Source organism: Falco punctatus, assembly GCF_963210335.1.
Source record: "Falco punctatus genome assembly, chromosome: 4".
In the NCBI taxonomy this organism is placed as follows: domain Eukaryota; kingdom Metazoa; phylum Chordata; class Aves; order Falconiformes; family Falconidae; genus Falco; species Falco punctatus.
In genome coordinates, this window is record NC_137583.1 from 100,014,034 (window position 1) to 100,030,572 (window position 16,539).

The following is a 16,539-nucleotide window of genomic DNA, read 5'->3' on the forward strand; positions in this document are numbered from 1 at the left end:
ATTAAGAAATTCAACTGCACATGACAAAAAAACCCTATTTGTCATCTCAGGATTATGTGAAGAACTAAAGCACCTTTTTCAAAGAAAAAAAATTCTTGACTTATATCTCACTATTCATCTAATTATCAAAATAATCCTGAAATTACTACTGACAGACTACAGGCTGAAGTTAACAGCCATCAGTCTTTGACAATTAGCTGAAATTAACTAGGACTCAAAACAACGAAGATTAAGGAGAATTTCAGAATCACCACATGATGTTTTTATTACTTACAGTAAGTCTGGTCTGAGTTTTTGTACCAACATTCTACATAATTTCGGGAAAGTCTTTTTAGTTTACAAGTGGGAAAATGTTACTCTGACCTCTTCTGTTAGGCACTTAATGATCTGAAAACAAATGCTGCAGAGGGCCTTGGTAACAAAACAGCGCTCCTATTTAACAATTTACATTTGTAATCATAGTTTGACCTCAGAGTAGAGAAACTCAAAAAGCTGATGTAACCTAAACTGTATCCTTATTTTCGTATTAAAAGGCAGTCTTCTACAAGACACTCCTCAGTAGAAAAAAAAAGAACCTGTCACAATCTAAAAGATGCTGATAAAAAGATGGGGGGGAGGGGGGAACGAACGAACAGATTACAATACAGAAAATTACTTAAAACAGCCCAAAGGCATTAACACAGAGAACCAAAAATGAGAGAGCCTAGTTTGCACTCAGTTATGTTTTCTCTATGCAACTTATCTTTATTCTCTACAGTAAGAAAAAACTCCACTTACGGAAAAAAGTCACAAAATTCTACGTTTCTGAACAGAAATACAAAGTCTTCCTATGACAGGAAATTCTCTTCTCCATTACCATGAGATACATGGATTTTTGCAGAAGAAGTTTAATCATCCTAACACAAGAAACAGGAACTGCAAAAGTCTTGGGACAAAGCATTAACTGAGAGCAAACATACAATACTGCCTGTGAGTAATGAATTAACACAGGAAAACAACAATTTTCCAAACCACCTTATCACTTCCCAATCTTGAATATCCATCCAAATGGGAGGGGTGGAGGGCAGGAAATCTGCCATCTCTTGCTCAATATCCCAAGTAAGGAGACCTTTCAAATGCAATCTTACAAAACAAAATAAGAGTTTAAAGATAGTCTAACTGCAATCTTTGTTCTATGAGATTACAAAGATTCTTCAACTGTCTCCTGGAGAAAATACATTAAGGATCCTTAAAAGAGTTCTGAAAAGTTCCAATATGAGCACTGCTAGTGCCTAGCTGTCTCAAAATGTCAAACGTATAGGAAAAGGATGGCTCAGAAATACCAAGAACACCAAAACAGACAGTAAACAGTTGTCAATAAATGTGCCTGTCTGGAGAGTCAATTATGACACGGCGGGTGGGCGTGTGGAAGGAGGGGAGAGAAAGTAATTCAAATGTTAAGAGAGCCAGTCTTTTTATTCACACTGGAGTTTAGCTTTCCTTCTACCCCCAGAAGTCTACTCCGTTTTGAAAGCCCTCAATAAACTATGGCATTTCTTTATGCCTTTGAAATAGGCATCTGATAATCTTTTGAAGTATTTTTCCCCTAGATAAAGCTTTTTTCACATTACTTTTATCATACAAATATTAGCAATTTTTAAACATTAATTATTTATTCCATAAAAAACTTAAGAAATGTGCTACCAGCATTCAGAAGAATTAGAATGGACCATACTATCATATGCAGCTTGATTATGAACTACATCTATGACAAACTATTTGTTTGGTAATAGAACTAAAAAGCATTAAGTCTTCCTGCTGTTTTAGTTTTGGCAGATAAATGTCAGCTAGGTCTCTTTTTCCCCCACCCTGTTTTTTCTGTTCAACGGTATTACATCTGCTTTCCTTCCCCCACTTTCAGTGCTGCCCATTCAAAGACCTTTTACTTGCAACCCGGTGACTGAAACACAAAGGCACCAACACTACTTCTATCAGCTATCTAGCCTCTCAGAACAAAGATCAATCTTCTAGAGATTCTCATACACACTTCAAAATTCCTTCTACCTAGCAAGTTCCATGCTCTTTATTATAAACATTCAGTTGGAAGATACGATCACTACAATTAAGAAAACTAGTTATTTTTAAGTTAGAAAAGAGTTCAGAAATCCCACGTTATAATAACCTACACAGTTTTCAACATAGGTTGGACTTTGCAATTACAACTCTTCAGTCATGGAAGTCAGAACGGAACAATATTCAACCGCAGAAAATAATTCAGTTAGTCTAGCTACAAATTCAATTAAGTTCTTCAACTCAAGTCATACTACTAAAAAGTACCTCTCTTTTCAGACTGGGGTGGGAAGAAAAAGAGCTCCTGTGTCTCACATAACCTATAGCAAAGGAAATCCAGTAGTTACCTGAAAAAAAATATCCATCTAATATCTTCAAAAACTACTGATGATGTAAGTGGAGGTGGAGGGAAAAGTTTTTTTCTTAAATGTATAGAAATAAAAACACTATGTTTCAGGTATTTTCAAAACCCAGAGTCAAATAGAAAAGGAAAGAAAAAAGTCATTAATGAAGCTCAGTCATCATCACCAACGCAAAGGGGCTTTTGAGGTTCCCCAAGCATAAACTGAAGACCAATATGTTAAAACTGAGATAACTCTCTGGATTAAGTCATTTACAAACTAGACAAGAAGGAGAAAGCCTAACAGAGCAAATTCTTTCAGTACACAGAGTTTACAACTTCACACAAGATCTTTCAAGTGGTAGAATTCAAAACTTCAGTGCCACTTTTTATTTAAATACTGTCCAAGAGAACAAAGTTCAGTCATTTTTAAGAATACAAAATATGCACAAGAAATATTTAAAAAAAAAATGCAACTATTGCTTCTCAATCTCACCCTGAAAGATGAATTTTAATGGAATCATATAATCTAAGCAAAATACCAAGCAACTAATGCTCAGAAGCCCCTATCTAAATAAGAGATTTCTATTTCAAACACACAGAGCACTAAAATACGCCATGGATGTTTTGAGTATCTGTCAAAAGAGGAAATAACGCCTATTTAGATCAACAAGCAAGCAGTACAAATAAAGGAAAAGCAATGGTCCTACAACTCTTAAACTAGAAAACGCAGATCAGAATTCCTACCACGAGACTGACACACGACAGCAACCCTGCAAACCCCTGGAACGGTAAAACATACACACGCACCAGTTGGAGTTGTCACCAAATCGCATGCAAAAATCCTCTTAGCTCCAATGAAGCCAGTGACTCTGATGAGACCTTTACCTTCATTTTCCATCGAAATTGTACTTGAGTCGATAGTTACAAAAGTCTTTAGCAACAGCAGCACTGGAGGAGGAGCTGAAAGGTGAAGAGAGAGATGCCCCAAGATCCCAGGCAATCACACTGCTCCCTTTGCCCCCACCTGCAGCAACATCTGCAAGAGAAACCAGCGCTAAAAAAGGAAAATAAAAGTGATAATTATTAAAAAAAAAAAGCCACAAACAAAACCAAAACCACAGCCGAAGCCAGTAAGTCTCCACGGTCTCTGCACTCACGCCAGAGCGGAGCAGGCACACGCACGCAGGGAGCCCGCAGAGCTGTCAGAGGCCACCAAGGATTAGGATTAGTTGCCCAGCAGCTACAGCAGCACAGAGCAGCGCCGCCGCTTCCTCCTCGCCTCCAACTGCCTTGTCCCGCCCGGGGAGGGGCTCCGCTCGGAATGAACGCCCCGCACCTAAAAATAAACCCTCACCCCAAGTAACCCACGCATACCCCGGCCTGCCCTCCCCGCACCCCGTCCCCTCAGCGCCAGGCGGGAGGAAAGCGGCGGCTCCTTGAAGCTCGGCGGCCCCGACGCTGCCCGCGGCGACTCCCGCCCCGGCTCCCTCAGCCGCCCCGGCCCCGCCCGCTCACCCTGTGGCACAGGCCGCCGCGGGAAGCAGGGTGGCGCGGAGGGGAAACAGGCGCAAGCGGCAGCTCCCTCACCACCGCCGCCGCCTCGTCCCTGCCGCCTCGCGGCGCCTCTCACCGCTGAGGCTCGGGGCGGCAGCAGCGGCGGCACGGCCGCATCCCCGCTCCGCTCACTTCCGCGGGCGGCGGGGGAAGGGGGAGGCAGCGGACGGGGCGGGGCGCAGCAGCGGAAGGGCGGGCAGGTCCCCCCCACCGCGCTCAGGGGCGCCTGCGCCGCAGGAGGGAAGCGGCGGCTCCCTGCTGGCAGCGGCGTGCGGGAGGTTGCCGGGGGGACGACGGGACGGCCCTGGTGGCCCCGTCACCCCCCTCAGCCACGCACGCGAAGTGGGCTTTGGCCGCAGCCGCGGGCTGGAGATTCGCAGGCTGCGGAGAGCCCCGCCACTGCGCGGCGAGCCACGAAAATAAACGCATTTTAAGTCCCCAGCCGCTGCTGGAGCCTCGGGGGGTGGCCCCGGCGTGGAGGCCTGCGGCCCCGGTGCTCGCCTCCGCGGCGAGGCCGCCTCACCTCGCTGCCGGGCAGAGAAAGCGCGTTACCGTGAGGGACGCGGAGCCGCGAGCAGTGCCGAGCGGTCTCAGTCAGGGGCGCGGGCGGCCGAAGAGCCAGGGGCGGCGGTACCGCCGCAGCGCGTCCGACCGGCCCCGCCCGAGGGGCCCCGCCGCCGCCGAGCCCGGGCCGTGCCCTCGGCCCCGCCGGCTCCTGTGCCGGGCTGGCCGGCTCCTGTGCCCCGCCGGGGGCCGGGGACCGGGACCGGCCTTGCGGGCACGGGCCGGTCGTGGGAGGAAAGACTGCCGTACCACCCGCCGGCCTCGGAGCGCTCTGCAGCCTTCCGCGCCGCCCGTCTCCGAAGCGGTAGTTCTGTGAAAAACTAGTGTCGCACAGACGGACGGAGTAGCTGCTATTTTTAGCGTTACGGTACACCCAGCCTGGAGTTGTAGGCCAGTTAGTTTCGAATCAACAGACAAATCCTCGTGCTCTTTCAAATGTTAGCAAAAAAAACAAAACAAAACTCCAACAAACCAACCAAAGACCCACCACCAGACTCAATACAGAATCTTAAACCCTCCAGGTGACTACTTTTAAAACCTGGTTTTAGGTACCAGTCATGTAACCACTGGCCCTTGCCACTGCTCAAGTTACTGTGAGAAAAAATAAATGCTTTACCAATGCCATTATGTTTACCTAGATGCCAAAGGAGTATCGCTTGAAACCACAATTCCGATGCTGAGCTCCGAGGCTGGGGAAATTTTTAAAGTAATTTCTATTGAGATAATACATTTTGTATTTGAGGTATGACACGCAGCACTAGTAAGAACAAAATGCCTTTTGACTTTCAAGGTCAAAAGCTAAGAGAGACGTGCTAATTGCAGGGCTTTCTAAAGAAGCATGACAACACAGTAGGAGAAATATGATTGCATTGACATCTCACCATTAATGACCTGTCACCTGGGCTTTGTTTCTCTTAAGCAGTAGAATAAACCAAAAATCAGTCATTGTCAGTTCATAAGAAGCATTTAACAGAACTAAGTTTTAAACATTTTAATTAAATTTCCTAACCCCTAACAGCATGCCTCTTGAATCCATCAGCTGAACAAGGTGAAGTTAAAGAGCATATTGCTTCTTTTGAAGCTCTTTAAGATAAATTTGTTTGAATGCTAAAATAATATAAATTTGTCAATATATTTTGAGAGGTAAAGAAGAGTTACAAGTGCAGATTAAAAGCACAGGCCCAAGATGTTTGCATTCCGGAAAATAAGATGACAACAAGCAGGTTAATTGTTTGAGAATACCTAATGCATAATTTCTGACCTGTCCCATATAGTTGCTGTGTTACTTGAATATCTTTTCATGGTTACTCCACGAGTATCCCACTACAAGTAGGTAGTTACTCTTCCCCAAGATACTTCTGTTAACTTGTTTGTAAGTTAAGAACCATGTTGAGCTACTTGTGATGCTAGTTATGGTGTCTCAATTTCAACACAAACCCAATGCACATTAGGTAAAACATTTAATCACTTCATTAAAACAGGTAGCTCTTGCTTTCAATATCAGATGTTCCATTAAATGTAAAAAAAAAACCAAAAAAACCAACCTGTAGGTCCTGATAACGTTTACATCTACAGCATACTTGAATGCCTCTATACTATGTTGTGAAAAGTTCTGGGGAGAAAATTGGGAGTTCTTAAATATCATTGAGCTTGTTCACAACTGGAGCCTTTGAGATCTAAATATCTGTGACGAAGTCTGCCTACTAAGAAAAATCCTGTGTTCACATGCCCTTAAAGAGAAGAAGGAAGCCAAAAGCAAGCTCTACTGTATAGTTAAAACTAAAAAAGATTCATCTCTGAGGCTTAATCTCTTTCGCATTAGCATATATCTGCCAGTCATACCTGCCTGTGATGCTGTCAGGCAGCTGGGAAGTGCCTCTTCTGCATTATACCAGGACCTATATCCATCCTTGAAAATGGTATTACTGTTTCTGCCATACTCTACACCTACAAACTGTGGCTGTTTAATAAACAATGCTTGAAATATTTTATCTCCACCTGCTGCTAAATACTAGTTCTTAAAAAATCCTGACCTTAATGTGAGCTTGATATGCAGGAATATTAGGACAACCTTAATATCTTCAGGAAACCTCACAGAAGCGTGTGGGAAAGGCATTATTTGGCAAACCAAAGCAACATTATTAGAATATGATTGTGGAGTTAAATTCTGAACTTTAAAATAAAGGCTTTGTTTACAGTAACCAGTTGTAGCCAGTTGCACTCACAAATTACAATAATATTTTTTACATTTTCTAATCTTGTAAAAAAATCTTGCAATAAAATGCTTCTCCAAATATCCAATGAACAAATACGTCTAGCCACAACAGAATTATTGCAGTGAAAACACATATGCAAACTAGAAGAACATATATACATTCAAATATAAAAGTCCAAACAATCCCTAAACTTCACAGTTAGAATCTCTTTTTTTTTTTAAAATAGTTCTTGAAAGGATATGCAATACTGATAGGTTTTGGGAAGGGAGAGGAAAAAAAAAAAAAAAACGAACAGACTTGGATCACCAGTTTTGCCTTTCTAGTTCAGGGACCTGAGAATACCTCCTAAAAACAAGTGAACCTGCTGATAATGGGATGGCATTTCAGAGAGCAGAGTTTCATGATCGTTCAATACCAGCTTAAGCAGGCCCCAGCCCCAGTCATTCTCCTTCTCTTGGTGTGTTGTCAAGTTTAGATGCTACACAGCACCACCTTGGCATCCTGCATCAACAAAGAGTTCCTGTCATCCTGCCACCTCACCACCCCCCCCCCTCCTTTTCCCAACAGAAATCTCCTATCTCTGCCTCCTGTTGACATCCAGGTCAGACTTTGCCTTCTGCCAGCGGCTATCAGCAGCACAGAGCCACTAGAGTATCTCAGAACTACAACCTCAAACTGACCAGCACCTAAGTTTATATGGTAACTGATACATGTTTGGAATAACCCAGCAAATCAGTTTTAACTTAACCAGACTAAACCAGAAGTGGTTGTTCTGGCACAGCCAAGACGTTGGAACAGGTATGGGAAACATGAATAGGTACTGCGGCTTTCAGTACTTTCTCTGCTCCCTTAAGCCTTCAGGGCTGAAAACTAGTGATTTGATGAAAGGGTTTGGTTGGTTAGGTTTTTTTAATAGCCAGCTGTAAAAAAGCACAGTTAGCTTCTGTATGAATCTAAAGGCAACCCAAAAGGTTGCTTTTAGTTGTCTTTCTACTTCTTCAGAAGAATTAAGGGCCTCTGGAAGGCTTGGAAAAAAATTAAAGGTGATAAATACGTGACATTCCACATAGTACCATTGATCAATTGGAAGGAAAGAAGGGAGAATTCAGTCTAATAGCATTAAACAGATGGGCCTTAACCTGCAGTATGTTTATCTGCAAGCTTAACTTCAAGTTTGATTTAGTCTTCAGGATCACAATCAATTCAACTTCATATCAACTACTCCCTTGTGCTATAGCACTACCAGAAGTAGTAAAATGTATTTTAAACATAACAAAGATACCTGTAACTGCATGGCTCACAGATTGAAGACCTATTATACGGAATTCTGTTTAGGTCACTTTTCAGACTGTAATAGGACTTGAAATACTTGTTGCTCTGAAGTGAGCTTCCAGATCCTTTTAAAGGATTCTTCTAAAAATGCATTTGTTAAAATTCCATCAGTGTTGAGTAATGCTAATGAAATCTGCTACAAAATTTGTTAATCTCATGAGAAGTTTATTCATACATTATAGTAAGAGAAACATTTTACTGAATCATAATATCAATAGTGTTTTAATATGGACAAAGCTTTCTACAGCACTTCAGTTTGGAGCAGAAAAGGTTAATATGAGATTCTTCTGTCAAAACAAGCTTCTCAACTATTTGCTTATTTTGCTTTAAGTATAATTCAAACTGCCCTCAATACACTAATCACAAATTGGCTTTCCTGGAAGAAAAAAATAATCACTTTCTGGTAAGATGGACTTTGATTTAATTTCATTATTTGTTGTCTTCCATCTTGGTGTCAAAAGCTCAGCAGTGCTTTTACAGTCTGCTGCAGAGCACTTGTATGGCTGGAGTCAAGACAGGGGAAAGATGATACTGGAGCTTCTCATTTACACATTTTAAATGGCATGTGCCATTTGCAAAGCCCACTTTGCATATTTCCTCCCCATATCCTTCCCACCCATGCTGTTCAACTGAGAGCTGATAGAAGCAATCGCCTCATCTCTGAATGGAATTCTCCAGAGGAAAATCCATGCCAATTCCACCTGAAGTTTGAATGTTTATATATCTATCTATCTGTATATCTGTGTGTATATGAAATCACTAAGTTTAAAAGAAAAAAAAGATGATACGATTTTTCCCCAGACGAAACGAGGACCCATTTCATTTTATAAATCTGAGCATGTTAAGAAGTAAGAAACACAGCTACATTTCCAAATTACCTTGGCTCATCCCTGTCTTGACACTGCAATTATGCTAAGTAAGGAACTTGGGTTTATGACAATCTTAAATTACATTTCACTCATTTTTAAAACAGTATTAAATTTAACCCTTATAAGCATCCCTACTAACATTCTACATTCAGAGAGGGGGTGCAACACCCCAACAGTTTAAGTCAACATGAAGTCAGGCTTTTGTGTTTCTCTTTTTGCTGATGCTCAGTTCTGTGCTTCCCATGTTCTGGCACTGACACTCTCATCTCTTACAACCCAGCTTGGGGGCCAAGAAGAAAGCCTGCCTCAAAAAAGAAGGCATTACTGATGAACTCCGAGAACTGGTACAGGAAGGTAGCTGGGGCAGTGGCAGGACTAAGGGAGCTCCAACCTTAAATCAGTTTGAACTGTAATGAACATATGCTCTCAGAGCATTCAAGGAAATCTGGTTTAATCTGTCCTTCAAGGAAATACTAAATGAACTAATTTTCTGACCACAGTGCTCAACTGTTGTCTCAAACCTGTATTTCATCTTCTATACTTCTCTCGATAACCTTCCATACCACATATTCCATACTTACCTGCCATTCTTTTCCTTCAGCCACACTGTTTTGAAATAGTTGAAAATATTAATTGCATATTTCAGTTCTTCAGCAGTTTCTGTTTTACCCTCAGTGATTGTTTTCAAAGCTGACTACTCCAGTAAAAGCTTCATTACCCAAGTGGAAGCTCTCAGAAGGGCCTCTATCCTATCTACTGAGGCTTCATACCTCCAGACACAATCCTACTCATTTTGTGAAGTAAGAGCTAGTTTCCTGCTGCCTGTAAAAGGCAGCCAAGACACACGTCCAAGGAAATTATGCTCTATAATTGGAATATGCTGTGAAGCAACTTACTATTGGAAGTCTTAGCTGGGACAGGCAACATGCCCTGTTACGATGTCTGCTACAGGACAAAGGCATCACTCCTCTGCACCATCAGCTGCATCTAGTCATGCTATGGCCTGAGTATAGCAGAAGGTGGAAAACTGTTACCTAACAAACATTTACATATTGCCAAAGGATTACTGCAATTCGTTGAATGGGATAGAAGAACAGTCCATTTACTTTTGAAAGATTTCAGTTACATTATAGTAAGATGTCTGTGGTGGAGAGTAAAGACGTTTCAACAATGAAACTATAAACAGTTAAAAAAACCCAGTGGTAGTAAAGTACTTTGAATTGATTCAAGGCTAATGTGCCAAGAATTTCAGGAATGCTGCTTATATTACAGACAAGTAATTTTGCCAAGTCTTTGGCACTTGGAAATTCTTTTTCAAGACTATTGGTGGGGGTAAAACGGGGTGAAGGTAATACTCAGTAAGGAATTTGCGGTTAGTAAACAGATGTTTACATGCTTATAGGATTTCAGCTCCTGGCAAGACTAAGATAATTTGTTTGATAAAATACTTATGCATAATGTGTTGGGCTGTGTAATTTTATTCACATTCAGAGCCAAGCATTTTATCAAGTGAAAGCATGTGGTAGCTTTTCAGGTTGGGAGAAATTCATTACAAACTTTTGTTTTACAGAAGAGTTCACATTCCACTTTTATTTTTCTTTACAGAATTACTACTATGTGTATGTAAATGGAAGTCAAGTATTCAGAGGGTTTTTTCCTCCCCTGTGTCTTAAAAACAGAAGTGTTCTGAGGTAATTTTTTTAAAGCTGGTAGAGGCTACTGATAAAAGCCATCAACACAGCGCGATTCTGTTGCAACTATGTGCTCTAGCATGAAAGACCCCTAACATTAACATAAACCAGGTGGTTAATTGAAAGACCAAATCTGTATTCAGATGCATTTTTAATCAACCCCAACAATAAGGCTGCAAGGGGAGGCGTAAAACCACAGGTTATGCAACACTTAGAAATTAAAAGTACACTTAGTAAAAATACCCAAACCTAACAAGATTGTTCAGACCTGGTTCCCTACCCAGCTACACAAGCTTGTGCTGGGACAAAATGGAGATGGGAGCAAGTACAACTGCTGCTGAATATCAGACTTCAGCACAAGGGAATTAAAAAAACCAAAATCAATTTCACAGCAGCACAAAAAGGCTCCTGTGTGCCTTGGAAATAGGTGCTAGAACGTTTTCCAGCAACATCACCATCTTCAGCCTAACTCTTAACATAACAGATCACATACTCAAGTCCATGCATGACCCAAGTTTGCATACAGCCCCAGATGGATTGGGCAGGAGTGGATATGGGAGGGACAGACCTTACAGTAATATCATATGAACTGGAAGGGTATATTCCACCAGCCTATCACAATGGGAGGGTTAAAAGGGCCCCGAGGTGCCCCTCTCTCTCCCTTCCACAAAATCAGTAACTAACCTCAGCTGCGTTCTGTGCATCTGCAACAAGCCAGGAAGAACCAGAGGGGGATTTAATTTAAAGAATTGAAACTTGTACCATATGCCCTCCTCCCCACCATCTGCTTACTGGGGACATTCTGTACAAATTCAGCATGCCAACTGTCTACTCAGAAGGAAAAAGAAAAAAAAAGAAGTTTCTCATTCAGTAAAAATATTAGGCATTCCCATTCCATCTTTAAGGGCCTCCAACGTAATCCAGATCTATTGAGGAGTTCTGAGGATACAATACTATTTATAGACTACAGAAACTGGTAGTGATGGATCAGTGAAAAGCTTGCTTCCTATTTGAAGTTCAGCCTAAATTAAATTATAACCCTGAAGATCCTATACACTATTTGAAAACAGCCTAGAATCTGTTTAGATATAAAGAGGCATGATTTCTATCATATCTTGCATATTTCATATAATATATTTAAGGCCAGACAATGATAATGTTATCATATTATAAGATTATGAGATCCTATTTACCATATCACATCAAATATATCTTAAATTTCTTACATCATATCTATTATTTACTTAATCATAATTCTATATGTTTATATCTATCACTAGGTTATATATAATCATATATCTATCCAGCCACATATCTGTAGTTTATTTAATATGCTGAACTGAGAAGATAAAGCTGTAAAAGTTTCTGATTCCTTATCATTGAACTGTGAAAAATCATCCATCTGGAGAAAAAAATAAAACTATCATTGGAAGCCTCTGACATTGTAGGAGCAACATGGATTAACTATAAGTTACTTACATGTGTATGCATTGGGAACCAAAACCTGGATTTTGCTACTTGAAGTTACAGAACAGGATTCCTAGAGAATTTTCTTCAGTAGATGCAGATTCCAGTAAACCAGGTGCTTTTAAGAATTTATCTTTCATATCTCCCATAATTTTTACTCCAAGTTGTTTTCCCTGTTTTGAAAAGTGGATCTTTGGTTGTTTACAGCCTCACATCTTCAACATGTGCGTACAGTCTGATGCTGTTTTTCACTTCCTTGGGCAGATTACAAAGGATTTTAAATAAGGTAACCTTAGTGTTTCATGCTTTCCTGTTGATAAAGTCTGTTACATCCTAAGACATAGTCTCACTGGAATATCTGAATAGAGCACTAGATTTGAAGAAATTAAGCTTTGCAGCAATTAAGCTATTACATCCTACAGAGTCTAATCAAGTTACTGCTTCTAGGGTCAAAGCATAAGGTATGCAAAACCATTACAGAGAAACTGGAAATCAGTGAGGAAAAAAAAAAATACAGTCCATTTTTAGATTAAAGATTTTGACAAAGATAGCATTTTCTTGTCCTGTTTATGGCAAAAGGAAAACCCTCGTTTTTTTCTCAAGTCCTAGGCCACTTAAAGAAGTGCATCCATTTTGAAGAAAAGAAAAAGTGACTTAATACATTTCTGCAGCCCTGCACACAATGACTGCTGATCCCAACAGGAACTTTTTAGCAAATATTTTCTAATGCATTCCAGGTTTACTGCAGGTATACAAGCTTCCACTTATCTTTAGGCAGGACTTGTTTTTGTTATGTTTACATAATTTTGAGCCAGCCTCACCATTGTGACAGCAATTCCACTCAACATTTTAAAATAGCTGTGGCTTCCATGTAAAATCAGCCCGGCTCAAACACAGTGCTTCTTGCAGCCCTGTAATTGAAGGAGCAGCTACTTTAGGTTTAAAAGTTTCTAACAGCAATCCCAGCATTTTTGAGTCCCGTATATAGGATTGTTGCTACTATATTTTTTTGATGTTAACCCTCTTTGAAAATATCACACGCTACTATGAAAGGCAACTGCTATTAATAAATTGCTATCAATAATTCTGGTTCCTCCCTTTGTCCCGTGGACTCAGTTCGGACTGTTGTAGCTCATAACAAACTCCCTGTGGATGCAAAGCAAATACCATAAAGAAAGAGGCGTGGCATTAACACCAGAGAAAGGCTACAATCAAAAGCCTGATTCCTATCATACTGCTGTGTTAATGGCATTTGCAGTTCCTGTGCTTTAATATCATATTCTTTGATGTTACATGCTGGTTTGTGAAACTGTGCAAGTATATCAAAGGTGTTTGCCTATGCTGAAAGAAGTTTCTAGTCCTTTTAGTTGCACAGCAAAATCTTGAAGGAATGAACCTCAAAACTTGGATAGAAAGGCCAAATGAAATGTCTTTGACAAGAAATCAGAATTTTAAAGGCTAAATCTTTTTTGTAATTGTTGCGATTAACAGTCCTGGAATTCCTAGCATTTAAGAAGCATTTTCAGCTAGCCTTTCTTAATGCTTCTTGAGCATTTTCTGCTCTAATTCATTTTTAAATCTGGTAAGAAAATAGGGCTGCTATATTTCTGTCCGATTTCCTGGGGAGAAATGTGAATACATACATGTGTTACTGAGTGTACATGAGCCCAATACCTCTTAATTGTAGCACATGTTCAGTGCATCTGATGGTGTGATAAGCTAGTTTGAGTGCAGCTGAAGAAATGCAATTAAGAAAACAGGAATCACAAGCACCTGTTTTGTTTGACTGTCTCAGAACTTTAAATGCTACCTACAATTTGGTGTTTCTTGTCTTTCTGTGGCATTAGAAATGCTAACATGAAGGTCCCATAAATTAAATCCAACACATCTGTATCTGGCAGACTTATTCAGTTTAAAAAGGGAGGAAACAGTGGGATAGGACACAGATTTTTTTTAATTAAAAATTTGTTTAATTTGTAGACAAATAAAGCTACAGTAATGGAATATATCTTAGTTTTGAAACCTTTTCTCTTGGCCTTCAATCCTTGACATACTCGTACGCTGCTCTACCAGTTATTCAAATAATGCTGTAAAAGTTGAACTTAGTCTCTCTTTAGTCTTGAAGCTTTCTACTTCACAGCCTATTCTGTTAAGGTTTTTCATTTTACTAGATTTCAGAAGTGGCACCCAGCCCACTCCATTGCCCCCTGCCCAAGCAGTAGCTGTTGTCAGCAGCCATTCAGTCATGATACTGGTCTAAGTGAAGGACCTGACTGTATCTGGTTGAGATAACGCGAGTGTCACTAAAAGTGCCTAAATGAAAAAAAGTATTTCAGGAAATTTAATACAATTCTATTTTAAATGTCAACAATGTAAGAATTCTTCAGACAGTCTCAAACTTCAGATGCCACAAAATCATTGACCATTTATATTATTAAGTTTTCAAATTCTAATTTTAATAGTATAAACCATTAGTCAAGAGCTGCCACAGTCCATAAGCAGCTAGAGAAGTTCAAGACGCTAAGGGACCACAGGTCCTCTTCACTTTTGTCAAGAAGGTAGAAGCTCAATGCCTTAAGATTAGAATCCTTGTTTAGCATAGTGCTGCTGTTCTCTTATAATGACACTAAAACCTGCTCATCTGGAAATGTGTGTATATAGATTGAGATAGCATATGCTTGAAAAATTGTATTCAACCATAAGATGGTAATTCAACAAAGACATTTATCTGAAGGGGCAAAAAAACCAAGCTTCAATTCCAATTATCGTAATTTAAGAAGAAAATCTACTTGGGGGGGGGGAAAAAGAACCAAAAAAAAAAAAAAAAAAAGAAGAATCTCCTGGAAAGCTTCATACAATCCTGACAGGAATTTCTGTGCAACAGTAGAAAGTCTAGCAAAAGCCAAATCAGGACAAATGTGGATTTCTTCTGATGCAGTCTTTCAAATATTGATCCAAATGAGTTTAGAAGAAGCTAATGTGACAAAAAGGATACCCGAGCTACCCGTCTCTATTAGGAGATATAGAGTTTTCCAAATGAATTTGTGAACTGCAAGGACCTGTTAGGACACAAGAATAATTTTGACATGATGGTGTTAAGCATGAAATATTAAACAATATAATAACCATCAGCCCCAGAGACTCACAAAGTATTTCAGACTCAGGACATACCACCCCAGGGGCACAAAGCAATCCGTTAGCACTTTTTACACTTCAGAACAATAAAGACCAGAAACTAGGGAAGTGTTTCTTTAGAGAAACAAGTCAAGCCTCTGTTCAACCACAAAAATGATAGCACCTTAGTCATTCAAAGCAAGCACCACTTTTAATGTATAATCTCTAATTTAACATATGCATAGTTTTTACACAGCAAAGAGTATACCACTTTTATTAAACAAACTTAACGTGTCTAAAGCCATTAGTTTTCATTAATAGCTATATAGATTTCTTAGTTGTCCTAGCAGAGAAATACTGTCATTTGTAATATTGGCATATTTCATAGAGTCCTTATACTGGAAACTTGAGGCAGCTACTCCAAATGCATCTTTAGATGCAGAAATATTTAAAAAAGCAGAACAAAGCCAGACTACACGTGCCTCCCTCTTTTTTTTTTAACCCAATAGTAGCACTTGGACTACCACAGCCATAAGACAAGCATTATCACAGTTATAACACTGGCAATAATAGATCTCTTCTACACATACTAAGAGACAGCATCAATTCTAGCTAGAGGTTAACCTGTGCACGATGGGAGGTACTGTTCATCTCCAAGCAGACATCAAGTGCCAGCTATTGCAGCAAAAGCTGCTAAATCTTTTACTGGATAATGTGTCCTGTTTAGACCCTTCAGCTTCGTCCTCGGTATCTCATCTCCAGGCTGACTAGGTGTCCAAAATCTTTCCCACCTGCAAGATTTAATTCTTGCAAAAGTCTTAGTTTATCACTTGAGGACACAAAAATGTCCTTTAAAATGCCTGTAGTCCTATAATTTCAGGAACTGTGTGTCAAACATATGTTTGATTCAGTTGCACTAAAGTCATTTGGCATACAATGAGTACAGTTACAGACGAAGTTCAACAGTGCCGTTTTTACTCAACAAATGTATATTTTAAAGCTTTGAGGAATTATTTCTGTAATCGAAGCTGACTGTGTATGCAAGAGAACATCTGTAAACTGTGCACAAAGACTACAACCTCCATTTCATCTATATAAAGTCTTTTATAAGTGCCTCTAGCCAAAATTTCAGAGTATAGGCTGACAACAGATAAATTATCCCAAACATTAAATACTTATTGAAAGGCATGCCTTATTTCCTATTTGCATGCAGCCTGCAAGCTTTTTTCTCTTTGATTAAAGACCTATCCTTTGTGAGCACTGTCTTCCTCAGTTACTTCAAGATAAGACTTTGACTGTTAAACTGAGCAGAGTTGCCATTTTTGAGGATAACAAAAGGT

At 40.0% G+C, this 16,539-nt stretch overlaps 1 protein-coding gene across 5 annotated transcripts in view; it reads right to left on the reverse strand.

Moving 5' to 3' along the window:
• Nucleotides 1-16,539, reverse strand: part of ATP2C1 (ATPase secretory pathway Ca2+ transporting 1) — an 82,138-nt gene that overhangs the window by 46,413 nt on the left and 19,186 nt on the right. The window contains exons 1-2 of one of the 5 annotated variants that reach the window (XM_080387202.1): nucleotides 3,908-4,114; nucleotides 3,278-3,428 (exon numbers count right to left, since the gene is read on the reverse strand). The exons of 1 other annotated variant lie outside the window; for it this stretch is intronic. In XM_080387202.1, the coding sequence (XP_080243328.1) occupies nucleotides 3,278-3,283 (6 nt within the window). In that variant the 5' untranslated portion in view covers nucleotides 3,284-3,428; nucleotides 3,908-4,114. Of the gene's footprint in view, nucleotides 1-3,199; nucleotides 3,447-3,549; nucleotides 3,712-3,907; nucleotides 4,115-16,539 lie in introns of those variants that run through there. 3 more of the 5 variants (XM_080387201.1, XM_080387205.1, XM_080387203.1) reach the window with 3 other exon arrangements.